Genomic DNA, 27949 nt, shown 5'->3' on the forward strand with positions numbered 1-27949 from the left:
TTCAGATTTAGTACAGATTTATTTTAAAATGTTGCCTCAAGATTTAGATGCGCAGACCTAAAATTTACTTTAGAATAAAACACAGCTGTGGAAGGGTCAATGAAATACAACACTCAGAGTTTTGACCATATATTCTGGACAAAGCAAAGTTACACTGCTTATAACAAACAGTAAACATTTTAAAAAGTTGATCATGACAAATAGTATCATACTTTTTCTACTTGCTCTTGTATAATCATCACTACTTAGTGAAATTGCAAAAGAACAAAAAACAAAAACTAAACTACTCTCCAACAGTAAAATTTAAGTAAAATGCTTACATTCATTTGACGACAAGTCATATTAAAAATGTTGTGTAGATAGAACACTGATGTTTTCAGCTGTAATTCATCTTCAGATGTATTATTCCTAAGCAAAAAGAGATTTAAATATTTGTACTAGTACACATCAGCATTTTCAGCCACTTTAAATTAAAATACATAAAGCAATCACAGAATTGATAAACCAGAATTACTTACCTTTTCTTCTTTGCGTCTCTCCTTGTCTTCATTTTCCATTGTTTCTTCTTCATCTTCTACAAGCCCATCCCCTTGGTATTTGTCATGTGTCCACTTTGGACTGCTACCTGATTTTTTGAAGTTGAATCTTCCTCTGCCACGCTGGAAAGTGCCACGGCCTCTTCCTCTTTTAGCCCAGTAATCTACGCCATCATCTCTGTCATCATGCTAGAGTAAACATGGATTAACAGTGGAAAATTAAACAGACTATTTGGAAAGGTTAAACTTCCCCTTCCACCTAGCTGAAAGCTATAGTTGTCCTTTGTTCTTGACATTCTGCAGCATATGAAGTTGTGCTATACCAAGTTAGACCACTGGATCCATCAAGTCCATTATTGTCCACTTGGATAGCTTGTGCAAACCAATGTCTCTCCCAGCCCTGCTATCAGAGATCCTTTTACTAGAGATGTCAGTGATAGAGTTTAGGACCTTATATATGCAAAGCACATCCTCTGCCACTAAGCTAAGGGCCCTTCCTTTATAAATCATTGATTTGATGGGACACAGAACTGACTCTTCATGTTTTTAGGTGTGACAAAATATCTTAAGTCTTGCTTTACACAAACTTCTACAATTCTGCTTGTCTGATTGAATATAATTGGTCTATGTGTCAATGTTATGTCCGGCACCCTCTGGTTTACTGGTACTAATTAATGGAATGTAAAAGTGTATGGGAAGAAACAGTAAATAATGGATTACTATACATTTTTACTGAAAAGTCACAAGGCAGATTTTGCTACATTAAAAAAACCCCAAAGGAAATCAAATATGCCTAGTATTTCATTCCCTCAATTTCCAGTGTTGAGACGTGAGTGTGATTGGCTTTTGTATCCAAAACAGTACAAACCAGGCACAAGAGTGAAATATCGCAACACTTAGAGATTTGCAGAAATACAAAGGGGGAGAAACCCTCATAATAGTCTAATGAGAACACAGCATGTTCAGTGCCTACACAATGCTGGCTGCCAGTTGAAGAAGGAAAAAAGTGGGAAAACCCAGATGGGAGGGGGAATGTGACTGACACCGAACAAGACCACTCCACACTGTTAATGTTTTGTTGCAGATCCTATTTGTATATTCCTTGATTTTCTTCTACAAAAAAATCTGCCAAGTGAGTAATCAGAAAGATTAAACCTTACACATAAATGCAAGTTCCCAATATTGTCACATTCTAACTAGTCCAAGAAAGAGAACCCATGGTAGAAAGAGCTATACAGATATGAACTGACCTTGTTCTCAATGCAAATAGGCTACAAACAAGTTTAGAAACAAAAACTAATTTCTACTCCAAACATGGGACCACCATGGATAAAGGATAGGACACTAGTGGTATCCTTGAGTGTATGCCTTTACTTTCCCACATATAAAGTAATGGCTACCAGAAATGCTGAATTTGGGAAAGCGTGTGTGCGAGCGTGTGTGCATGTGCGTGTGTGTAGGGGCTAAAGTAGCCCATCACCAGTGCTGGCCAGAATTGACAAGGAAGGCATGTAAGCAGCTCTACGGTTATGGTGCAAATAAAGTTTGCTGGGACAATTCTTCTCTCATCCCCCTCAAAAAAAACAGGTCTTGGGGGCATCAGGAAAGGATGCAATGCCAAAATCTGTCTCCCCATCCATATTCTGAACAAAGGTTTTGAGTTGAGAGCAAGGGAATAATTTCTTACTTTTTCAACGCCTGAAGTCTCTTTAGTTTTTTTTTGGGGGGGGGGGGAGGCAACAATGGCCTTGGTGATGACTTTAAAGTGGAGAGCATAAGAAGGGCCAAATTATTCATCTCTGCCTGTTAAGCTTGTTGTACCTAAATAATAACAGCTACTTTGATCAGTTAAATGGCCTTTCAAAACTACAACAAAGCTACATGTGAACATGGTAGCTTTTTAATCTCACTACAATAGGGCTTTTCAGAGTTCCGCTAATATGGCAGCTAAAATTAGAGTAAGGCCCCACTCATACGGCACTTGTTCCGCTTTTATGGTGTTTTTCGGGCATCAGCCGCCATTTTATTGAAGGAGTTCCGCTTTTCAGCGAGTTTCGCTTTTAGGCAGGGGTCTGGAACGTAACCCGCTGTATAAGTGGGGCCCTACTGTATTCAACTGTGAAAGCAGTGGAGCTATCACTGCCACAGCTCTGATGCATGCGAACACCTGACAGTTGTAGATAGTAGACTGGAATCTGCTATAGAAGAAAGTAATTATAGCTGTATTGTGTGATGCACAGGCAGGGCCGATGGGGGGGGGGGGCAGTACAAATTACCGGGGCCTAGCTGTACGGGCCTGGGGCCCAGCTATGTTACATATGTTTTTGTCTTTCTCGGTAGTATCATTATTTGTTGATTTGTTTTTGACATCCATTGTAAAATCGGTGAATCAAATTTGCAAGGAACTTTTCTTTCACCAATAAACCTTTTGAATAAACTAAGGCAATTAAAACTTGAAATTCTTTTTCCAAACGTAGTCGTTGCTTTAAGGTTGTTCTACACCATACCAGTAACAGTGGCTTAAGCAGAACACTCTTTTAGTTGTCTTTCTAGAATAAACGATGTGTTACGGTCTACAATGGCCCAAAACAGATTGGCAGGTTTAAGTTTACTGTCACTTGAGGCTGAATTAGCGAGAAAATGCAATTTTTCTGAAGTTATTGATTTATTTGTAAATCGCAAAGCTCGTAAAGTGCCACTGACATAAATATGATTCAGTAAATTTCACAAAATGCAACTTTCCTGAATTGATTGTTTTAAAAATGTAGCTTTTTATGAATAAAGTTGCAATTTGGGAATTTTGGGTACAATATTATTTTATTATGATAAAGTATATATTTAAAAATTTTAATTATTCTTTAATTACAAAAAGTTATATTGCCTACGTATATATTTTACAAAAAAAAACATTTATTATTTAAGATATTTCTAACTGTATTTTCTTAGTTTTCAAATAAACAAGTTCTCATGTCAAAATTATAAAAATGTAAAAATTTAACATTTTAGTGAAAAACAAAAAGTTGCATTTTGCAAGTAATTTTAAACTTGTATTATATGAGTATTGCAATTTGCGAAAAGTTGAAATTTCCGAGGTTGCATTTTGCAAATATTTACTGCAGTGTGAATTATAATGTGATATATGTGATTTTGATTTAAGTTTTTTTGTATGTTCTTTCAATTTTTATATGTTCTTTAAGAATGTTTTCTTTTCATATTCCAGGTTTCATTTGTATATGAGGCAGGACATATTTGTTTTTTGTTTAATACAACATATGGTATTTTAATTTAAGTTTTTAAAAAATGTTCCTTAAACTTTTTATATGTTCTTTAAGAATAAATGTTTTCTTTTCCTATTCCATGTTTCATTTGTATACCAGGCAAGGCATATTTGGGTTTTTTTGCACATCAGTACAAATCCTGTGTAAGATTTTTAGCCAGTCCGCCCTAGCTTGGGGCCCCCCAAAAAAACATTTCACCAGGGCCTGAACCTGCTCTCGGCAGCCCTATGCATGGGCTAGATCTTCTCTCCTCTTCACGAATGAAGACAAGAAGTTGTGCAAAAAGAACCTTCTTCTACAGCACTTTATTTCCTACCAGTCTATGTAGATGGGTAAAAAAGCAGGCACAAGTTCCATTGTTCCTCCTGTAGGACTCAAGATTCTTCAAACAGAAGTAGCTTTATATATAGCCTACATAAATTTGCTTATAAGAAAAGTTTTGAGACAAGATGCATGCATAACAGTATGGCACCCACCAAGAAGTATTTCTTGCTTTTGGGGGTATATTCAGGATCCCATTCCTCCTCCTTCGGTCTCTTTTGAAAAGTAGTATTTGAGTTGCTAGGACCAGCATTTGTTCCAGCAAACACGCCTCTGGCTCTTCCTCTGCCCCTAATTCGAAACTGATTAACCAAAGCATTTATGTTTTTAATTCATTTACACTAAGCAAATGATGAATTCTTAATGCATTAACTAAATGAAGTGGCATATGGATCAATCTACAGAATTTAATAGCCACTTTAAGGTACTGGCATTCAGTCTAGCAGAAGAGCATTAATGTATTGGGGGGGTAAGAACACACTTTCATATAATAGTATATAATAATGGTTTCTGGTAGTCCACAGAAAATAAAAGATTAAGCAAACACTTGCTGATGCCTCCACTTCTACCAAAATACAGTTGAAAGGCCAAGGTTTGAAGAGTGGGGAAATTAAGCACACATGTTTAGGAGTGCACATGATGCAATGAATAATAATGAGTATGGTGGTTTAGGATATTCAACATAAAAAGCAAGAAAGGAGAAAAAGAAAAGGACCTAGAAAGAGCCTAGTTTAATGCCTTCTAACTGAAATAAGATACAATACAGATTTAACAGAAAAACTGCTTTCAAATAACTTAACTGAAGTAATATTAAGGAACAATCTTACTAACTGCTGGCATAGCAAGACCCACTGTTCTGTCCAAATCACTGCTTTCTTGTTATTTTCAATGCTTCATACACTATTTCATACAGTAAGAATTATGTATAGCGGGGACTAGTGTATGGCTCAATATTACTTGTACAAAAGTATTTAAAAAATTATATTCAGTCAAAACTACTAACCAGGTTATGAACCAAATAAAGCAACTACTTTGAATATCTTAGAAAATTGATTTCGATGACATCACTAAAAGATAAAATATTGTTGTGAATGTTGAGGTGAGGCAAGATATGGAGGGACAACTGCTACAAGGAAACAAAGGCCTGAAACTTAGGTTCTTAAAACTTACATACTTAAATTGTCTAATGAAAAAACTCCAACAGTTACAGCAGATATATAGAATTTACACATGGCAATGCAGACTAGGACACACGCATGGTATGATCTTTGAGTCCATTCAAATCATGTGGAAAAAAAGAAACCAACAATTTTAGCAGAATTCTTAAGCAAAAATTAAGTGTCTGCTGGACGACCAGCAACCTCTGGCTCCTCTTCCCCAAATCTTTCCATTCCAGTTGGTCACTAAAAGAACTATATAACTAAAAAAAGAGTGCCTGGCCAATCCCCTTTGCTTTTGTGTTGTATCTTCTATATTGTAAGCCTGAGTCCAGGGACTGCCTTTTCACTGATTTTTGTAAGCTATACTGGAGCCTTATCAGCTGAAGAGCAGGATAAAAAGTGGTGAATAAATTAACCACCACTAAATCATCTTTCACCAATATACTTATTTGCTACCAATTAGTTTCTTAAAATTTAACTGGACACTGCACTCAATAATAATGAAAGCCGGTCCAGATTCCATTTTAACCACTATGCTGTTGTAACATGTTGCTTTGTATCTCTCAATATATATGTCATTCCACAACTGGAATGTTGTATATCTCTTTATTGTTATTTATATCCTGTTTATGTAACTTCTTTGGTCAATCTTTAAAATATTGGTTGTTCGCAGTCCAATCAAACATACAATTTCTTTGCCCTGTCTTAGCAAGCCTGATAAACCATGATATTCTACAATTAAGATTTTAGCTATCCTACTCTACTCAGAATATACAATGGAATTGTAAGTACCAGAAGAGAGCAAACAAGCCAAATCTGAATTTTAAAGTATTGTAATTTTAAGGGCTTCTGGATTTTGGCATTTGCAATTAATGAACATTATGTAACTGTGACTATGTGTCACACAGAATCAGCACCTTACTTGTGAAGTTTGGGTTGGGTACAGGTAATCCCTTGTTCAATGCTGCCTAGAACATGATTAGGTAGCAAAAATACATCTTGCTCCTCACGATCATGAGATCCCTTATCACACTGAAAGCACATGAAACTATGCAGAGTGCAATTGGCTTTAGCCCAATATAAATAATAAAACAACTACCGGTATTTTAAAGTTGTATACACCTGCCTCTCACACCAATCTCATAGAGCAATTCCTTATTTGGCACTGCACATTAAACCCCAGATTGCATTGTTCTGCCTTGTAGTCATGCATTCCTATGGTTAACTTGGTCTCCCCTGCCCAAAACACAGTTCATATTAAGTGAGAGACTGCAAATACAAAAAAGCAAAACAAAGAATACAAAGAAGGAATACACACAGCAGAATAAATGACTGCTTAATTAAGGATCACACACCAGGCAGAGTATTCTGGGAGAAAGTTCAACATTTTTACTATCAAGCATATGTGCGAGCTAATGGTAAAGCAAAAGAACAGATGCTGCAGATAGGATGGGATGTTTGGTATGCATCTTTTTATTATTTTAAGTCAACTGAAGATAACCATGTCCCTGTCTAAAAAGAGTCAGGCAAGCATTTTTATTTATTCTCTCCCTGCAATTTACATTTCCAATAGGAACTGCTTCAAAGTGCATTTCCATAATATCTTATATAAAATAAACGAAACCTTAATAATTAGAATGCTGTTACTGCAATTACCATGACTTAAGAATAAATTAGGAAAAACATGGAAGAAACTCACAAATGTGCCTCTAGGTCTTCCAACTCCTGTAAAACCCAAGTAGTCTTTTTGCTCGTGATGGGGTTTAAATTCTTCATCTCTTTCTTTCTTGCAGTCCTTTTCTTCTCGGGAACTGGATGAAGAGGAAGATGGGGAGGAAGTTGAGGAAGATCGAGAACGGTCTTGCTCTCTTTTTTGTTTACTGAAAAATAAGAAACCATACTGTTTGCTGTAGCATTCTATACCTTTTTATTTTCTGTACCTATAGAAGCTATCCTTGTTTGAAGCTAATGTACAACATTATTACACTATTGAGCTTCCATCTATAACTTTAACAGCTAATGGCTCATAAGTACTTAACAAGGAAAACTAATTAGCCAGCAAATTAATTTTATTTAAAGTACAAGAGAAAATAATAGGTAGGGGGAAATCCTGAAGGGTAAAACTCTCAAGTGATACTATTTTATTTATTTTTCACATCTTACCAAGAAGCAAAAATTAGTACTGCCTTTTCACTACATAGACACAGGGTGCAGAACTAATCAGCAACTGATAATATTGTGGACATCAGTGTAAAAAAGTAAACAGAAAGTGCAAGTAAATCCATTATTACATAAGTAGAGCAGGAAAATATGATCTTCATATTCAACTTCCCCAAAGCAAATACATTTGGCATTGATTTTACCATTTTTATAGAGTATTAATACCAATCCCAAAAGGTGGATACACCTGAAGTAACTCTTATCACTGCTACAGGTACACATTGAATAAGTTGCTTTATTAAAGACTAACCTGTTCCTTTGAGCCCACTATCTGTCTTGAGAGAAAAAAAATAACTCACCCCACCCTTTTCCCACATTAAGCCTATATGTCAGTAACTTTCTCATAATCTGGGTGTTATGAGTTGAAAAAGTGCGGAATCAAGCATAACGAACCAAAGTTCTTACACAAACTGTTTACAGAAATGTACTGCATTGAAGTCCAACCTCCTGATGTAGCCTGGATAATAGGACAGATTAATTTGTCATTTTTTTTCAGTGTTAGCTTGCTATTCCAAAGTTTTTGTCCTCATCCACCATTAGCCGTGTAAAAGACAAATACATTTTTGCTGTAAAACAAATAATTTTAATTGTTTAAATTTAGATGTTCCATTGTACAGTGATAACTGAAAGCAATTAAGCTTACAATTACAAAAGTCTAATTAGAAGCTAAAAACCTAGTTATAGGAGTTAAGTCTTTTACCTGTCATCTTTGTAAGGTTTATAATCCTTGTAATCCTTTGGAATTTTCTCCTGCTTCCTTGATCCACTGGATTCCCTGGAACCTTTAGAGTCTCCTCGTTCTTTACTTCGTTCTTTTCTACGACGGTCGATGTCATGACGGAGATCAGCAGCATCACACTTTAATTTTTTATCTCCCTTGATCAGAAACATATGCACTACTTTAGTATAAAAAACCATTAGAAATCGAAATAGAAAATCTGTATCTTTATTTGCAACTCTAGGCATACTTTCCTGCGAGTAAGCCACAATGAACACAATGGGACTTGCATTGAAGTAAACATGCAGGGGATTCCATAGTTAACCAACTATATAAGCAATAATACTCCTATTTCGAATATCTCTTTTGCACCTTTAGTGGTAGGTTGCTCTTTCATACAGAAGAGTAAATTTACTGAATTTAGCTAAGAATCTGATAAACTTACTCTTACAAAAACAAAGCAGACCTGAAAGTTCTCATGTATTCTAGGGGAGCAAAACTTCAACATAATTTCTTCTTAACTATTTCTGGGACAGTCTATAGAACAGCTTAATTCAATTCCTTCACGAATAACATTAGTAATTAATGGGTTGGATCCAGAGACAGACAAGTGGAGCTTCTCTCATGCAGCAGGATTCTAAATACTCTCCCCCTCACCACCACCCCATTGCTCCTGATGGCAAGAGACTTTTTGGAACAGATCTATTATTTATTTTTCTGGGAACAAGTACAATAATCCTTTTGTGCCAAAGTGATACTATATCACAACTAGATTGTGCAAAACTGGTCCACCAAATTCTTTAAAAATGATCAGAACTAGGTCAGGGCTAACATAACTTAAGGCATAAAATTATAAAAGCAGAATTTGTGAAATATGTCTTTGGGATAAGGACTTGGATGTTTTTAACTAAAACTAAACTAAGAATATCAATTTAGAACATACTTTCTGAGTTTCTTCTTTAAAGGCTCTCTCTTCTCCCGCTAAACGGGTATGCTTCCGCAGGGCACTTGGAGAGATGTCAATCCTCCTAAATGCAAGATTTTTAAAAGTAATAATTATGGCTGCCAACATTCATCTCTGTCAAGTGGAAAACTGGGAACACAAAAGAAGAAGTGCCATTGTGCAGTCTAAAATTGAACCCATTTAAAAATAAGCATACATCTCAAGAATAAAACCCACAGACATACATAATGCGATATTTTCTTTCAGTGGCAATGCTGTTAAAATGTTAAAACTAGAGATGTTTCGTGTCTTTCTATGTTAAGAAAACACAGGCATAGCAACACCATACAGAGCAAACTGGGCAGAATATTCCATCTGGAACAACTGAGGTTAATTTGACAGGTTTCATCATTCACTTAAACACATACATGATAATGGCCATGTTTAGGGAGTAATATTTTACATCCTACTTAACTTTTTGCATACTTAGGCCACGATTCAAAGAGCTGCATACCTTCATGCAAAGGCCTAGTGAAAAATCCAGTTCTCTTTGAACAGCTTATGATATATCACAAACTACTTTTGCAACTACGTAGTTTGTCATATGGCATAGAGGTTTGCTAGAGAAAAGGCACATTTAGTTCTTGCAGTTCTTTGGATCCTGGTCATAAGGTTTCATATCCCCTCCCCAACAGGGCCACCTCACCCATTTGCCATCCTTGAGACCTTTGCCTCTGGTGGCAGATAGGCAGCATATTCACATGCCCTCCCTCAGTCTGGTCATCCATCTTCCTGCTATTAGCACTCCAGCAGCACTGCCATACAGTATTCTGTTATTGCAAAGCTGTCAGCAGAGCTCCTACAAGGCTTTCCAGTGGCAGTTTAAAGTTAAACAGTAGTAACCTGTTAAAATTTTAAGTTTAATGGTATTTGCTGGCTGCCATGGTGGCATAGCAGTAGTGGCACAGGCACCCCTCAGTGCCACCTGGTCCACAATACCTTGGTCTGGAAGGGGCCTACGGTCCCTAGAGTTCTTCATCAAAGCGAAGTATTTTCAGGTGGGAGGCCCTGGAGAGAGTCAGTTAATCTATACTGCTGCCACTGATGCAGCAGCAAAAACAAAAGGAGCAGGAGGCGGATGTGCCTCTCAGGTAGCCAAGTCTTGCAATGGCCTGGCTCCCCCAATATACACAATTGCCATTTAAACGGAATGAAAACATTACTGATTTACTTACTTTCAACAATTCCATATTGCCCATTTACAAAAGGTTCTCTGGGCAGTTTACATATATAAGTTAAAACCATGAAATTTAAAAATAGAAGTTAGACATATAATCTTAAACAGTTAAAACAGCATCAGAAACAGCAATAGTGCACAGAACTTAAAACACACTATATCTAAAAAGCAACTGAATGTAAACAGGTCTTCACCTACCACCAAAGAAACCACACCCTTTTTAGAGAGGGCACTCCACAATCAGGGAGCCATCTCTAAAAAGGCCCTTTACCCAGCGGCCAGCCCACTTCACTTGGTGGTGGCAGCTACAGACAGACCTCTGAAGATGTTCTTGGGGTTTAGGTACATATGTGTGGGAAGAGACTATTCTTCAGATAATCTGGCACAAGCCATTTAGGGCTTTAAATATTAATACCAGAACTTTGAATTGGGCACAGAAATGGACTGGAAGTCAGTGCAGATAACGAAGCAGTGACATGGAATATGATATCAGCCAGTTCCAGATTTATTTATTTTTGTCCTATTTCAGACCAGCAGAACTTTTTGGACAGTTTCCTAAGACAACCCCATACATGTCACATTGCACCAGAAGGTTACCAATGTGTGAATAACTAGCAACACTATTTCTGTGCAGAGGCACTCCAAGCCACCAAAGCAGAGCAATAATCTCCCAATACCACCTTCTGGAACTGAGTATCTAAGTAGGAGGATAACCACTGGAATTCAGCATCTCCAACCCCAAGACAGCTATCCAGAAGGACAGCATGGTTGATGATATTAAAAGCCACTGAGAGGTCCAAGAGGATCAGCAGGGTTGCACTTCCTTTTCTTTCCACAGCTGAACTCATCCCACAGGGCAACCAAGGCTGTTTCTGTTTTAAAACCAGGCCTCAAACCTTGACTTAAATGACTCAAGAAAATCAGTTTCATCCAGGATTGCTTGGAGGTATAGCTAGTGACCACCACTTGAACATTTTACCCAGGAAGGGGATGTTAGTCATTTACCTCGTCTATAACCACATTAGGTTTATTTAGGAATGGTCTAATTACCACCACTTTTTAAAAGACTGGAACTGTGGTCTCTTGGTCTCTCTCTGAAGAATGTACAACCTCCTGGGGCCAACCAGACATTTCCTTGTTAGATGTAATAAGCAAGGACAGACAAGGTTCAATCATACGGGTGGTAGTCCACACCTGACAGAGCATCGTATCCACATCCTAAGGCCTCAACAACTGAAAATCATCCAATAAAATTGGACCAGATGGTGCTCTGGATACCTCTAGTAATGGAATTGAATTAAATGTGGAGTCTAAATCATGTAGAGTCTCACAAACTTTGTCACAGCATGCTATAAAGGGTTTCACCACCTCACTTTATTGGCTACATTGAAAAAAGGGCTCTAACCATCTGGAAATGTTCAGCTGAATGACCCTAAGAAGATACAGTAGTGGTGAAAAATATTCATTTCTTTGGCACCATCACTGATACAGAATAATCTCAACAGAGAGAACCTGTATTCAATCAGGTCTCAACACAAGTCTTCCTCCCCCTGCATTCAAGCTGTCTCCCATCTTGCTTCTTTGCCTTCACCCAAATATAAACCAAAATGCTGCCCAGGCTCTACTCAGAAGGAGAGGACACTTGGGCACTATCGTGTCAACTTCCCAAGTCATCTCTGTATTCCACAGAGCAACTAAGGCTTCAACAGCAGTGCCTAACATTCCAATAGAAAAATCCCCCAGAACCTTCTGGAATCCATTAGTCTTTATGGGTGGCCCATTTCAATAGGTCCCTCACCCCTTCAGAATGAAAAATCTAAATTTCAATAGGAAGTGATCCGATCATAACAAGGGGATTGATGTTAAATTCCCCACTTTCAGATCATCCTGCCTTATTGGAAAAAACTAAATCAGGAATGTTTTTTGCTACATAAACACTTTAAAGTATCATCACACACATTTACAAAACATTTTCTACTTATTAACATGCTTTTAACAATTCAGTATGTACCACAACTGATTTGGCGATTTCCCCCAATTAACTTCTACTCCATGTTCTTCTTAGATTATAAACTTATTGGTTCACTACGAAGTTGCTATATCATTTGGTGAGTATCTATTACTTCAGCTAGACAAGAAGCAGAGAGAATAATGCAATACCACACCTGTGTATTTCAGGACTCTTTTGCCGGGTGCTATGTTCTTCAGTAGCCTTCTGATAAGCAGTGAACCTCTCACTTAGGGTCATTCCAGCTGACTTGAAATATTGTTCTGTTGATTGCAGAGGACAAATACTGACTAATTAATTTAGCTACATCTACATATCATACCATACTAGGATGTAGAAGAAGTAAAGCAAACCATAAAATATTCAAGGCAAAAGACAATATTTTCCCCATATCTTTCTCAACGTACAACAACAGAGAAACCATTGTATTTTACAGTTTTCCTTATACATACACACTGCTCAGTACCACTACTAATTTAAGAACCATAACTTTTTAATGGGGGAGACAGTTCTTTATACCAAGCATCTTTGCTTTGTGCCCAGAGGAGCAGAATACATTACTATAAGTCATTAATCTTTGTAGAGGAAATTATTGCAATTTTAAAGACAGCTTCTTTGGTATTTAATTTATATGATGCATCTAGAGCTAAGTGTTCTTGATTAATTATGTAATCCTGTACACGTATATATTGGAGTAAGGCCTCTTGAATTCACTTGGACTTATTTTCAAGCAAGCATATATAAGATGAAGATATGAGAGTTGAATATTAAAAGAAATACAATTTCTTCTTTACAGAAAACAATGAAAACCTTAACAGCTGGATATATTAAACATCTGGCATCATGGCAAACCTGACAGCATATTTAGAAGTTTCTTCTCTTTTAACCCTAGACCATTAAATTAGTAACACACTACATTTTGAAAGACCAGTTCAACAGATGTGTAAATGTAAAATAGAAACATGTGTAAAATTATAAAGGACTATGAAATGTTACAAATAAAGCAAGCTATCTGCTTAACAGGTCAATGTACATCTGTATCAACTTACCGCCCAACATCCAGCACATCTCTCATAACCAATCATTAAAACTTGATATGGCCACTACAAGGGTAGTGCCTCAATCATAATTCCATCAAACACAGGAATTTGAGCTAGCAACTCAGTTTTTGTGCCATTTTTGCCAGGAAGATAGAAGGTTCAACTTTGCCTGTTTGTGCATCTGTTATCTTTCAACAGCTATTTTACTTTTGTAATATGGATTTTTGCCATGTCAAAACACATTCCAGGACCTAGTTGCAATGAAAAAGAAAACATCACTGGGCATTTTCAGCTCTATATAACTGAAGAGCTGTTCAGTCTAGCTGCATTGCACCAATAATGTAAAATGACTACTAAGCTTTTACCAAACTTGATCCACAGATTTTTTTTAAGTGTGTAGAATGATTTCAATACCTTTGGAAGCAAATTATTGATTTAGACATATCAATAACTTAGCCACAGACCAGTAGTTAAAACAGTCAGACATCTGGTCATAAGTTGTATTTCATATACTCACTTGAAAACATTCAATTTATATTATCTCTACAGCTAGTATAATGTCAGGAATTTAATAACTTAGTAAATCATTTTATCAAACTAACTCTTTGTTCACCTAAGAGAAGTCTAAAACCAGTTAGTTTTCTGGGGAGGGAAGCTAATTTGGTTTGTTCTTCTCAATTTGACATAAAGTTAAATAATTGTCAGTTCAGCTGAACACTGCAGGAAATTTAAAATGCAACACAAACCATACACCTAATATACAGAAATGCAACTACCTAGGCCAAGATAAATCTTTGAAGGGCAACATCCAACGATGTCCACTCACTTGTACAATGGAAATCTGCTTGTGCAATGCAACTTCTGGTTTCTCTTTTTCTCCCTCCAGCCCCTTGACCTCCCAAAATCTGCTCCAGAGATCCCCAACCCTCCAGAGCAGATTTCGGGGGGCATGCAGTGGACAGAAGAGGAAGGAGAAGGCCTGTTACAATACATGAGCAGATGTAATTTTTGTTATGTTGGATCTCATCCTATACGAGAGAAATTGTCTGTTCTTCCCCTGATGAACAACTGGCAACTTTCAAGTCAGTACAGTGAGAGAAGTAAAACATGAAAAACATGTTAAGAAAATAAGTTAGTGTTCTATTTAGAAATGTTTTTATAGCTGATTTTAGAAAAAAAATTACTGCGCCCTATTTCACGTAATTGTTAGGGATCTGATCTATAGGTCTATGTTATTTTTGACATTTTGCATTAGCAAATTCATTCTTGAGATCCTTCATGATTTATTCCTATTATAACAAGACTAGCTGTTTTTCAAGAAAAAGCAACAGAAAACAGGATATAAAAGATGTATTCAATCAAGCAGCCCTGCAATTTTTACTGCCCAACCTGAATGATGGTGCATTTCAATAAGATTTGGCAGACTCACTGCTCAAAATATGACTTAAGTACATGCAGGTGAAAGAACTAGTAAAACATCTATACATTATCTATAATGTTAGATTAGAGAAAGAAACATAGCACAGTGGTAGAGTACATATTTTGCAAGCAGTTAGTCCCATATTCAATCTCTAGCTTCTCAAGATGTAAATCTCTACATTTACAATGTGTTTTAAAAATTCAGCTAGAGTTTTGCAAACACAGACATGTGCTCCTGGCTGGTAATGAAAATCTTCCCCTTCCAATCCCTGCTTGATCCAAATGTGTTACAGAGCAATGGAACTTCCAGTACCATACATAGATGTCTTTGGCTTTCTCTGTTGGATCCAGAGATAAGTTTTGGGACTTATCTACACAATTTCTACTAAATAGCTGCTTTCCAGCTAGCAAATAAGGGTTATTACGATAGTGAGGGGAAAACTTACAAATCTACCAATAATCAGGGTGCCCTTTGTTCAAATATATATACATGTCTATTTCCAGTAGAATATCAATTTGAACATCAGTATGAATCAATCAATCCTTCCCAAGCAATTTTAAATATAACCAATTTAGAAAACAACTCTTCAAACTGTAAAAGAAGGTGCTAATGCCCTAAAGCAGCCTATCCCAACCAGTGTGCCTCCAGATGTTGTTGGACCACAACTCCCATCAGCCTCAGCCAGCATTGCCAATGGTCAGGAAAGATGGGAATTGTGCAGAGCTTGGAAAAGTTACTTTTTTGAACTACAACTCCCATCAGCCCAATCCAGTGGCCATGCTGGCTGAGGCTGATGGGAGTTGTAGTTCAAAAAAGTAACTTTTCCAAGCTGTGGAATTGTGGTCCAAAAACATCTGGAGGCACACTAGTTGGGAAAGGCTGCCCTAAAGTCTAGCTAAGATGGATAGCAATGCAGTGTTCCTTGCACCTGCGAAAGCTAGGCAGCAGCCTGCCCTTCAACTTGCCTAATAGCCATTTCATCTTTCACTTTATACTTGATCCACAGCACTGATAGACTCCTGTGCACTACATTTGCTATTCTCTTTAGGGTTTAGTAGATTTGTTCCCATGCACAGATTGCAGCATTCAAATATACCTTCATGACTGTGCAATGGACTTCCTTGCACAACAGGACTTCCCCTTATTCTCCTCCCACCTTTAGCTCCCCAAATCTGCTTGAGGGTTAGGGGACCCTTCAATGAAGATTTTGAAGATGTGCAGGGAGCAACAGGTGGAAAAGAGAAAGGGGAAATCCCACTTCACAAGAGCAAGTCCACTCATACAACAATGAATGTCACTCAGAGTTCATGGGATGGAGGCTCTCTTTGGGGGAACTTTATATGGCATTATTCATATTCCTACCAAAATAGAGAATGCAGTTATAAAGAAGAGCATTCACTCTGTTTGCCCGCTGGAGCTTTGTACTGCTGTTTGTCTCTGTATTCCCAGGCAACTCATGTTTTTGTAGTTCAGCCCTGTACAGGTACCAATTGGGATGCCAGGCACTGAAGTCAATCTCACATTCCCATGCCCTTTCTCCAAACTTTAGATGCCATCTAAGGTCTACACAGATATAACTGGAATGCCTAAGTTTCTTGCACAGGTGCAAGAGGACTACAGACTTAATTTGTCACTACAGAATTGAAGTGCAACGGTAAGGATCAAGACAACTTAACTAAAAAAAGAAGTCATGCTGCATTTTCTCTGTTATCTGAAGTAAACATTTACTGCAAACCAAAATAATTCAAGAGAAGACTAGATAAAATCTCAACAAGTTATAGCTGCATCAGATATACATGCACACAACTGGATCCAAGATAATAGCTAGCCTATGCCAAAAGGCACACAAATCATCCCAAGAACCTCTTTATATTTTTGCTAACCCAAGAGGCCATCACTACATTTGCCACCATGTCATAATTTTACATCAGCCTTCTCTAACCCATCCCATTTTTCTCTGTGTTTCATAGCACATATCTTTCCCTCTGAACCACCACAGGCCTGAACCTTCATTTTCTCAGTTATCCTTTTTTCATATTTCCCTACCCACAGGGGTCTCTGCAACTTCATTTCCCTGTTATCCCCTTTTTTTCCTGCATCACATGCCACTATCTCCTCTCTGCTGCTCCACTTCTATTATCCTCATTTTCCCCTTTCTCCATTCCACACATCTCTTAATCCCCATTTCAGTCCTCCTTATCTGAATTCTGGGGTGTGGGAGGACTAATTTAAGTAACATTTGTCAAAGCTTCTCTATGTAACATTTAAAATATGTAATACGTACTACATATATGTAAAATATGTAATACTGATCAAAATCTACATATCCATTTCCTAGAATGCTGCATATTAGGCGATATAACCATAAGAGGAAGCATGAAGCCTACACATGATCATAAAAGGCCTGAATTTCTCAACCGATTGATTTCGCTATCCCTGTACTTTCCTAAAACCATGTGATACTCATTTTTTATGGCGAATTCATACCTTTGACATGATGAACTAAGGACACAATGTGCTGAATAAATGACTCTGATGTGCTTTTGCTGGCTTGTGGTAGCTTAATGTGGTCAAAGATGGATCGGAATTCTTGCTCCTTCTTGACTGAATGGACAAGGGTACTAGCAAGCAGCCTGTCTTTAGTCAAGGAAGCGGGTCTACAGTGCATAACACAAAAAGAAAAACAAGAATTTATGAAGAAGCAACTGCCTCATGGATAAAGGACAAACTGTTACAAATTAGGATAATTACCTGTTTGAATCATCAAGGGGCACGGGTGCCATTTTAAGTTTAACTTCAGGTCGATGGGAATCACTGGCTATCATTTTGATCCTAAGTGGGCTCTCCTCCCTGAAGGTAGATTTCTCTCTTGCATCCAGATTCTTGTGTAGGGGAGGACTATAATCAAAGAGTTCTTTGAGCTTCTCAGACTTTACCTGCTCAGGTGACTGGCTTTCTTTCTTCATCATTCTCTCAGAAACTTTCTCATCTTCCTTGTGCTTATCTTTTGGTGCACTAGGTCTCTCCACTACATAGCTAGTTGTCTCTTTAAGCTTGTAACTTTTATCTTCTCTAAATCCTTCACTTTCTTTATTTGCTTTCATAGAAATTTTAGATTTGTACTTGGAGCCTTCCTCCTCAGTATTCCGGTGAGATGCAGCAAAGTTCTTACCCTGATCTGCCAGAACAGATTTTCTGAACTGTCTATAATCTTCCGTCTCCTCTGTGTCTTCCCCTTCAGAGTCATTAAATTTTTGTTTTCCAGATTCTTTATCCATATAATATTCCAAAGCTTCCTGATCCTCCCACTCTCTTTCTCCCCCTGTCCTCCCTTTTTCTAACCCTCTCTCCTTCTGAGCTTCTTTCTCTCTCGTGTTACCCCTATCAAGCAGGTATACTCTAGACTCTTCATCTGTGTACCTGTGGATAGCAAAGAGGAGGAAGATAACTCTCAGCTGCCTTCATTCCAGGTCACTAGCATTTATTCTTGTGGCATCCCAATTCCACAAAATTCAGTATCAAAGCAAACAAATTCAATTATAACATTTTTGCATATTCATTGATGAAATCTTTCAAATGTTAAAAGAAACTGTAGTTCCTGAGATTTTAAACAATTTCTTGCATAAATTTCAGCAGTACTATGTCAGTTTTATCTGGTAAGGAAATTGCTTTCTTTTACAATGCATTAGTTTTCTTAAATTCAAGGCAACATCTTTCAACACAAATACAGTATCTGAATCTGTATCCCATTTAAGTCCAGAAGTTCAAGCATATAACATTTTCAAAAATCAGCTTATATAAAAGGTCTTCTTATACTGCTTACAGTATAACATGCCATGATAGAACATGGTCAAAATCTGAATAGAGTAAATTGTAACTCACTGGCCAACACAGCCACTGGAACAATACAATATAATTCTGAGTCTCTAGCCTTGTAAACGTTAAAAGCACATCTAATCCCCTATTCTAGTTCATTTGTAATCTTCTATTATTTTTATATGCTGCTTATATTTTACTTAGCAAATACCACACATTTTCCCTTTATAAAAAAATGAAACTAGATTTCAGAAAAAAACCTGTTTAATGATTGGACAACTGAACACAAGTGTGCAATCAGCCCTGCAGAACCAATAAGCAGATTTCCAATGATTCCCTTTCCCATTTTCCACAAATGGAGAGTTGGCCCTATTTTCACTTATATTTCAACACATACTGTACATTATGAACAAATATGAGAACCCTGTCAGCTAGAAAGAAGCATAGCAACCTACTTTGCCAAATATCCAGTCAAGTTTGACAAACCAAATTAAGTTCTCTACCAAAGTACAGATCAAAATACACTCTTTAACTTTTGAAAATCTTGGTACACCACAGTAATACTTCTTTTACTAAGAGAAAAGTATCTTTCAGCAGTACTGCTCAACAAGCTTACATTTTTAAGTATCGTTAGAGAAAAAATTACTGAAGCTGTAAAAAATATGTGAAAATCACTATCAGAACTAGATTCTCAATATACATTAATCTGCTTTGTCCTTACCTAATTCTAGTCTTTCCCGGGAATCCATTATAATGTACTTCCTAAATCAGACCCAAAGTATAACTCACTGCACAATGTACATGTTGTTAGAAGAGTATTTATTATACCGTTTAGGTTATCTAGCAGGATATCTTTACTTTTGTAGTTATTGTTCTTACCTTTTCAGAAATTTTGCACCCTTTGTACTTTCCTGTTCCCCAGCTTCAGGATAAAAAGAGCGTATGCGATTTTCCTCACGTGGAGCATTCTGCAATATAATTGCTTTAGCAGGACTTCTCCTTGAAGGAATGTGATGCAGTGGGCTATTCTGGGAAGGGCTGTAGCGGCTGGAGCCATTTCCCAGGGAGCCAGACCCAGACCTCTCAGGACTATGCTGAATGGAATGTGAGCGCTGAGGTGTGTTTTTTGCTGAGTGGACTGTGCTGAGTAAGTGGGCATCAGAGCACGAGGAACTCTGACTAGGTGGGGATGCAACAGAAGGACTACGAGGAGACCTTGGACTGTTGTCATATGCTGAAAGGCCAGGCCAAATATCACCTGAAGCTGCTGCTGCTTTACTGAAATCATCTAGAGGCTCAGATGGATCATGTTCAAATGTACCTTTTTCTTCTTCTTGTGATTTATTTTTTAATGGACTGTCTTGCAAAGCAGCTCCCTCAGTTTTCTTTGCTTGCTTTTCTGATGACCCACGTCTTTTGGAAGAGACAGGAGATTTGCTATATGGAGATGAAGACCGAGATGAAGATGATCTTGGAGACCTAGAAGATCTGTAAGACCGGCGAGATCTGCTCCGCGATCTCTGGGAAGAGACAGACCTTCTCTTTGGACTTCTGGAACGTGAGCGGCCTCGTCTAGGGCTTCGAGAGTGTCTTCTATTCCAGACAGGTCTGTAACCTCCACGATGATATCTACCTCCACCACCTGGATAATATCCTCTACCTCTTCCTCTATAGCCATAGGGGCGTCTCATTCCTCTATTATTCCTGTAATCTCTGCGGTAATCTCTATTATAAACACGATCTCTACTACGAGATCGTGAGTACGTCCTAGACCGAGACCTAGAACTAAGATAAATAGAAACGTTAGTACCTAAAGAGTTTATGATTCTTCAAAAATATTATATGCACAATGGCATGGTCCAGTGGCAACCCCCTCCCCCGACTAGTTTCATCAAGGTCAGGAGACACTCTGGAACAGCAGCTCTTTTGATTCAAAGGACTTCCACCAGAATGAGCAACTAGTAGCTCTTTCTGTTTATATGATGGTACTGGGAGGAAGGAGGTAACAAGTCAGGCACTAATTCCGCAGGTTTCTGTTGTTTACAGGCATTAAGAACATAAGAAGAGCCTACTGGATCAGGCCATTGGCCCATCTAGTCCAGCATCCTGTTCCCACAGAGGCCAACCGGATGCCTGCAGGAAGCCCGCAAGCAGAACCTGAGTGCAAGAGCACTCTCCCCTTCTGCAGTTTCCAGCAACTAGTATTCAGAAGCATACTGCCTACAACTATGGAGACAAAGTACAGCCATCATGGATGGCTATAGTAGCCACTGATAGCCTTATTCTCCATGAATTAGTCTAATCCTCTTTTAAAGCCATCCAAGTTGGTGGCCATTACTGCCTCCTGTGGAGCAAATTCCGTAGTTTAACTATGCACTGTATGAAGTAGTACTTTCTTTTGTCTGTCCTGAATCTTCAAACATTTAGTTTCATTGGATGTCCACGAGTTCTAGTGTTATGACAAAGGGAGAAAACGTCTGTCTATCCGCTTTCTTCACACCATGCATTGGCATGTCACTTCTTACTCGCATTTTCTCTAAACTAAAAAGCCCCAAGTTTCTTTTTTGATATTCTGTCTGTAAAAAGCATTTATAAGCATAAACTGATGTACATCCTCTGAAACTACTCCACATCAACTGTCTTCTAAAATCAACTGAATCTTGTCAAAACAGCATGCAAGCATACACTTCGAAATTCTACTGAAAATCAGGTCTTGTTTTCAAATGTAAAAAAATAGCAGAATAAACAACACAGAAAACAAGTAAATGCAAGAAATGTACCTGTATCTCTTTTTTCTGGAGTGTGATCTGGATCTTGACCTTGAACTGGACTGAGATCTGGACTTTGATCTTGAGGAATGTGATCTAGTGTTAGAGCGACCCATTCTTGCCCTGTAGCTTACACCTACCCAATAGAAAATAGCAAATTGAAACATATGACCTTAATTTCAGGTTGATCACTTCTAAAAGAAAAAAAACATGGGTGAGTGGATATAGATGAAGAACATGCTTTATTGGCCAAATGAATTATAACCTAATAAAACAAAATTTCCTAAATAATTTAGTTTCAAAGATTCTTTGACTTAGAAATTATAATCCACTGATGTATATTAGTGCATGCGTAATATAGTAAATGGGTTTTTTTAACAATTCAAGATTAAGGAAGCCCCCCCATCTCCTCAAGCATTCCATGTTCCACAACATGGAAAAACCTGTGGTGCAAACACAATAGGTAACAGGCACCAAAAATGCCAACCATTCTTTTCATATTAACATAGCTAGACCAAAACTGGCTACTAACACAGACCACAATGTACAAACCATCACTGAAGTATTTCCTCTCCCTCCTCACAAAGTAAGTACTGCAGTATTAGAAAGCCTAGGACAGGTGTATCTAAGATGGCCAAGCCAAGAGCCATCACACAAGTATATTTTAATAGCTTTTATTCAGAAAAAAATAACCCCCCTTCCAAAAAACCCCAAAGACAAAACAGCTAATCCAGGACAGACAGCACTCTTTCCTTTCCTAGCTTTCCCCATTCTTGAAAACTCAGCCCTTTTCAGGTGGAGCAGTAAACCTGCCTGACACATTCAATAGTTCAACCAAGCCATTATTTTTTCCTTTTAACACAGGCAACACTTTAGGTAAGTAACTATTTCATAATGTATCATAATAAAAGACAAGGACATCTTAATTGCAATTTATCAAGTTATACTGAGTTAATTTTGAAAAAAATGATAGATCAAATTTGAATTTGTTGTACGTGATTTAGAATTTTAGAGATCTGAATATATTGGGTTTTAAGTTATATAAATGTAAATGTACTGCCTTCCAGTCGATTCTGACTTATGGTGACCCTATTAACAGGGTTTCCATGAGGCTGAGAGGCAGTGACTGGCCCAAGGTCACCCAGTGAGCTTCATGGCTATGTGCGGATTCGAACCCTGGTCTCCCAGGTCCTAGTCCAAAACCTTAACCACTACACCACACTGGCTCTCCTTAGTTATATACTAAGTTATATACTTCTAGAAAATAAGGACCAAAAGCTGCACTTTTACAGGCACTTTAATATATTGGTATCATTATTTTGTTGTTTGTTGTTAATTTGTTATTTAGTTTAATTTTTTGTAAATTGTATTGCTTTCATTGGTGTATTTTTATACTTGTGTTTATTTTTCTTTGTAAGCCACCTTGAGAGCCTTTGGCCGAAAGGCGGGATATAAATAAATTTATAATAATAATAATAATAATAATAATAATAATAATAATAATAATTATTATTATTATTATTATTATTATTATTATTATTATTATTGTTATTTTAAACATTATTTGACCTCTTATGAAAAACACATTATATCACAGTAACATTGGACATTCCTTTTCACACAAGGGTGCAGAATCCACAGATGAATCCTTATGTTTTTATCTCCATTAACAGATCCCCTCCCCCATGTGCATATACAAAATGCTGTTACAGGGAAAGGAAGATCCGTGCTTGCCTCTCCTATCCCCACTCATGCCTCACACTCCATTTGGTAAACTTCCTCGAGCTCCAGAGCTTAAAGAGGGCTGGCTGGGGATATGGAAAGCACACACATTCCCCAAACTGCCCTAGTATGCTACCTAAGGCAGAGAGAAAGAGAGGGAAGCAATAGATTCCATGGGCACTACTACATCCTTGCATGGAGGAGGGTAATGTCCAAGTTTCCCCACAAGTTATCTACATCACAGTCAATTTTCCGAATAGGCACGTTTTATTTCTGTGATCACAAATTCAGCCTCCATTCATGCATTAGTGTTATTGGCTAAGAGCCAAATATATAATATAGCAGTCAAGAGATACATATTTATACAAACATTCAGTTCATACCCAACGTAAGTTATCTTTAGTAAAACGGTAGCTTTAATATGAATTTCTACACAGTTCTTCTGTTAGTCTTCAATAGCTGTCCTCACCCAAAAAAGTAAACTACAAACAATATGATTTTGAATTTTAATGGCTATGATCCAATCTTAAAATACATTTTAAAAATAGCCAAGTATTTATCTTACCTTTCAATCCTGCAAGTCAAGAAATGAATTAAAAATTCTTAGTATGCACTCAAATGTTAATCCCTGTTTAAAAAAAAAAAGAAAAAGTTATTGATTCTACATATTGTCCTCTCCTAGTTAATAAGTTTTAAAAATTGCTTGAAGTATTAAAACAGAGAACATCTGAAGCAGAATCTGATGGGCCACTGGTGATTTCAAACTAAGAGAGTTATCATTTTACATTTATTCAGTGCAATACTGTATCACAGCCTTTTAGGTTTATTTTGTTCAGAAATACACATTTAAATTTAATTTAACTGCCTTTTCAAAATTAGTCACTAAGAATATATAAGTACTCTCACAAGGTTATAATAGGGTTCTTCTTGTATCTGACAGTGGTCTGTACCCTGTGCTACCTAAGCGTGTTTGGTGCCACAGATAAATATGAAGGGTTTTGGGGTGGGGGTTAGCTTAAAGGCCACAGTTCAGAGAATCAGAGCCCATAACATGTTTTAGAGCAATGGGGAACCTAAATCTAAGTCCTCACCCAAAGATGCCAATCCTGTTTGCTCCAGCATTCTTGCCCAATGCACTGTCAGGCATCTGCATGCAACCTGAAATGCTGAATACAGAGATCCAGCATAGGGAATCACACATGGAGTACCCTTTTGCATATACTCCAATCCAAAAAGGGGCACATGCAGAAACCTTCTTCTGCGCATAAGAGCTCTCACTGAAGCACAAAAAAGTTTGCTGAATATATATAGCTGTATATACTTCAATACCATATTCATTTCAATATTCCAGCATAGGTACAGAATGTATTTTATTCAGTGCATTTATATTCTTCTTTTCTTCCATCAGGGAGCTCAAAGTGACATACATGGGATTACTAGGCGGTCTTTCATCCTGGTGTTGATCAAATCCACACGTTTAACTAAAGCTCCAGTGTGTGCCCTCAGATCAAGCAATATAAACCTAGACGTTTAGCAAAATTAACATGATCCATCTTTTTAAAAAGCCAGACTAAAATTAACCCCACACATTTTAAATGTTATTTGGCAACTGCCAATCCAAATGAACAAATCTCACAATTCCAAAAGCACAAGTCTCTGGCAGATCCATAATAGGAGAGTAATACTGTGCGTACATATCTGCATCACTTAGCAGCAGCCACAAGTGATACTTGCCACTTTTAAGGTTATTAATACTTCAATCACTTTTAAGGGGAACATACCACAGATTGTCTTTAAACACAGTTTTGACTGGTAAGCAACAATGCTGTTAATATTAAATCTTACACCAATAACTCTAAGAGGCTCAGCCCAATGTGAAATGGAAGATTTAATGTACCCTAATATGCTATGGAAAATAATAATTTATTTACGGCATTTATATATCACTTTTCGATCAAGGCACCCAAGACAATTTACTTTTTTAAAATCCTAAAACAATTACATGGGATACAATATAGAGCCACAGAGCTTTCTTAAGCCAACTATTGACACAAACTCCCTGGCCTAGACTGTCTCCCTTCCGTCTACCCTCAAGGCACACATTCACCAAGAAGGGTGCCTGCTGCATTTTGCATGATTTACTGATCTGGCTTCTTCTGATCAGTGTCTGCTGAAGGTGTGAAATTCTGCCATTTCTCTCTATCAAGTGTGACTCCATCATTCAATTATTTCTCATGCAGATGGAGTACGGAAATCCTTGCCCGCAGACCAGGCTGCCTGTTCCATCAGAAATCCTTGCCCGTAGAGCAGGCTGCCTGTTCCATCTCAGGATGAGTCACTGATCTAGGCTTATCACATTCCAAAGCAGGAAGTGCTCAAACAACAACAGGAGAGCAAGCAATACTTGTTTTTACAATCAGAAAGTAAAATTTCAGGTGTAAAAGTGAACTATGCCTTGTTGTCAGAATTTGGTAGATGCTCCTACCTAATAGCAGACTTTTCCCTTCATGTGTGAAGATACAGGTTCAAGCCTTAATACAATTTCAGACCTTAATACTTAGGGGAGGGACCATTGCTCAATGGTAGTGTACATCTGTTGTACACAAAAGATCCAAGGTTCAATCATTGGCATCTCCAGGTACAGTTAGGAAAAACTGAAACCCTGGAGAGCAGCTGCCTGTCAGTATACAGTACTAAGCTAGATGGGCCAATGATCCGACTTTGTATAAGGCAGTTTCCTTAATATGTACACCAAGTTCACTGAAGGGAAAAAAATAGGTCAGAGTTAATAGGAGCTCTTTAACTTGCAAAAGTTCCCCAATCACATGTACAAATTCAAAGGGCTTGGATCACAGTGTAAATATTGCCTCCACATGATGCTCTTTCAAGGACACATTTGCATGACCAAGGGGCAATTTCCATACATTGCTGCAGCTGAAAGATAAGGCCGGACACAATTGTGACAGCTGTTATCTGTGGAAAATGCAATTCATAAGGAGATGTCCCCTTTCTCCAAGATAAAGCATTCCTGTAAATCTCAGGGAGCATCATGAGGAAGCAAGTTCAACTGCGTGGACTTGCTCAAAAAAATATGGAATTCTATGAGGGTGGGATTCATTGATGATTCTACTGGGGTGTTTAACTTTCTCTCCATTATTAACCAAGTTAACTACAGAGCCCACACTCAACTGGGAGCAGCAACCAATTACTAGCAGCTGCCTGAAGAAATGTGCATGATACTTGTTGCATTCATTTACGACCTAAATTTCAGAAGCGCAGATAAAATGTTATCCTAGGCACATATCTAAAAAACCTAAGATGTTAAGGGGCTCCGCTGAAAATAGAAAGGCTACAATTAGCATAAAGGACATTCCACCCACCACACCTCATCCCCGTTACGGCTACTGCTCCTGACGGATCAGTTGCTGCAGGGAGGCGGGGAGAGACGGCGGCAACACTAGACGTATCAGGGGCCGCCGCTGTCACGCAGCAGAGGCATATCAGAAAGCCGCGACTTCCTGCTCCGCCCGCTCTCGAGGGGCGCCCGCGGCTGATGGCGAGGGAGATAGTTCCCCGTGGCCACGCCCAGCCGGCCTCGTTCCAGATTCCCCGTCCCCGCGAGGGAAAGAGCTGGGATAGGGAGAAAAGGCAGCCCTAGTCAAAGGAAGGGAGGTTACACAAAGCCAAAAGAAAAGGAAAAAGTGAAAAGGAAACCCGTCTCCACGTATCTCCCTCCCGCCCTTTGAGGCAGCTCAAGTCCTCCCCCCCACTGCTTGAGTGAGGAAAAGGGAGGGGGTTGTGAAGGGAAGAAATGGGGGTATTTTAATAATAATAATAGTAATGGCATATGGGGAAGGAGGTTTGGCACGCGCTAAAGAGGATCGTCGCGCCGGATAGGGGGGGAAGGGAACCATCGCGTCCGAGCGTAACGGGCGCCGGCTCCAAGACATAAAACCAACGAGCAAGGCCAGACCCGAGCACCTCGTTGGTTCCGTCCCTCATCCGGCCATTCGAACTCCTGCCTGGCTATGGCTCACCCTCTCTGGGCGACGCCTCCCGTTCGACTCTCACCGCTCGGCGGCCATTTCCAGTCTTGATGAAGGAAAAGAAATGGGAGGGGGAGGGGAAAACCATAGAGAAAACACTATCTGCGACGTTGCTGGTGTCACTTCCGCTCGGAAAGGGCGGATAGAAATAAAATCCGCAACCTTGGCGTCGGCTGCTGCCCACATGAAAGATGGCGATTAGAGCTGCCGACGTAATGAGAGTGACGTTCGTTGCCCTGGCTGAAATTCTCTAGTATCACATGATCATTGCTTTTGGGGAAGAATGTAGGGAGAGGGGAAATCCGAAGACTGCTCAGGCCCCCATTGCCGGGTCATAATTTACTTCTTTGTTAGGTATCGCGGGAGATCATCGGTAACAGGATGAAATCCCCGAGTCTTCAGCTTTTTTGCCATTGCTGTAGGATGGTGTCAGAGCATAACTGCAAAGAATGTCGAATATTCTCGGATTCACTTCATGCTGCTCGTTTAGGCAAATGTATCGCGGGGGTGGTGGCGTCGTCGTGGTGCCGCCTCCGTGGTAACAGCCCTGTGAAGTAGGGTAGGCTAGCAGAGAAAGGGTGTGACTGTCGTAAAACCATCCAGTGAGCTGCATAACTGAGTAGACATTTGAACCCAGGTTTCTTTGGTCCAAATCCAGGACACTACGGAGGGTGTTTTGCACGTCTCTCTCTTTTTAGTTAACACTCTCGCTTTCG

General features: G+C 38.5%; 1 protein-coding gene across 7 annotated transcripts; it reads right to left on the reverse strand.

Moving 5' to 3' along the window:
- On the reverse strand, positions 1 to 27353 carry BCLAF1 (BCL2 associated transcription factor 1). Of its 7 annotated transcripts, none has more exons than XM_061623941.1 (13): positions 27225 to 27349; positions 23753 to 23815; positions 21478 to 21601; positions 19577 to 20482; positions 17633 to 18301; positions 17369 to 17538; positions 12579 to 12684; positions 9177 to 9261; positions 8216 to 8391; positions 6995 to 7106; positions 4291 to 4437; positions 519 to 725; positions 1 to 408 (listed from the first exon to the last, which is right to left on the reverse strand). In XM_061623941.1, exons 3-13 carry the CDS (start codon positions 21579 to 21581, stop codon positions 403 to 405), a joined length of 2688 nt encoding a protein of 895 aa, XP_061479925.1. In that variant the 5' UTR covers positions 21582 to 21601; positions 23753 to 23815; positions 27225 to 27349; the 3' UTR covers positions 1 to 402. The 7 variants fall into 7 exon arrangements, with proteins under 7 accessions (XP_061479925.1, XP_061479920.1, XP_061479922.1 ...); XM_061623936.1 differs by having other exon boundaries at positions 6995 to 7175; positions 27225 to 27348; XM_061623938.1 differs by lacking the exon at positions 27225 to 27349 and adding an exon at positions 27169 to 27192 and having other exon boundaries at positions 6995 to 7175.
- Between the last annotated feature and the right edge of the window lie 596 nt (positions 27354 to 27949).

The sequence above is a fragment of the Rhineura floridana genome, chromosome 4, assembly GCF_030035675.1.
Source record: "Rhineura floridana isolate rRhiFlo1 chromosome 4, rRhiFlo1.hap2, whole genome shotgun sequence".
Lineage (NCBI taxonomy): Eukaryota > Metazoa > Chordata > Lepidosauria > Squamata > Rhineuridae > Rhineura > Rhineura floridana.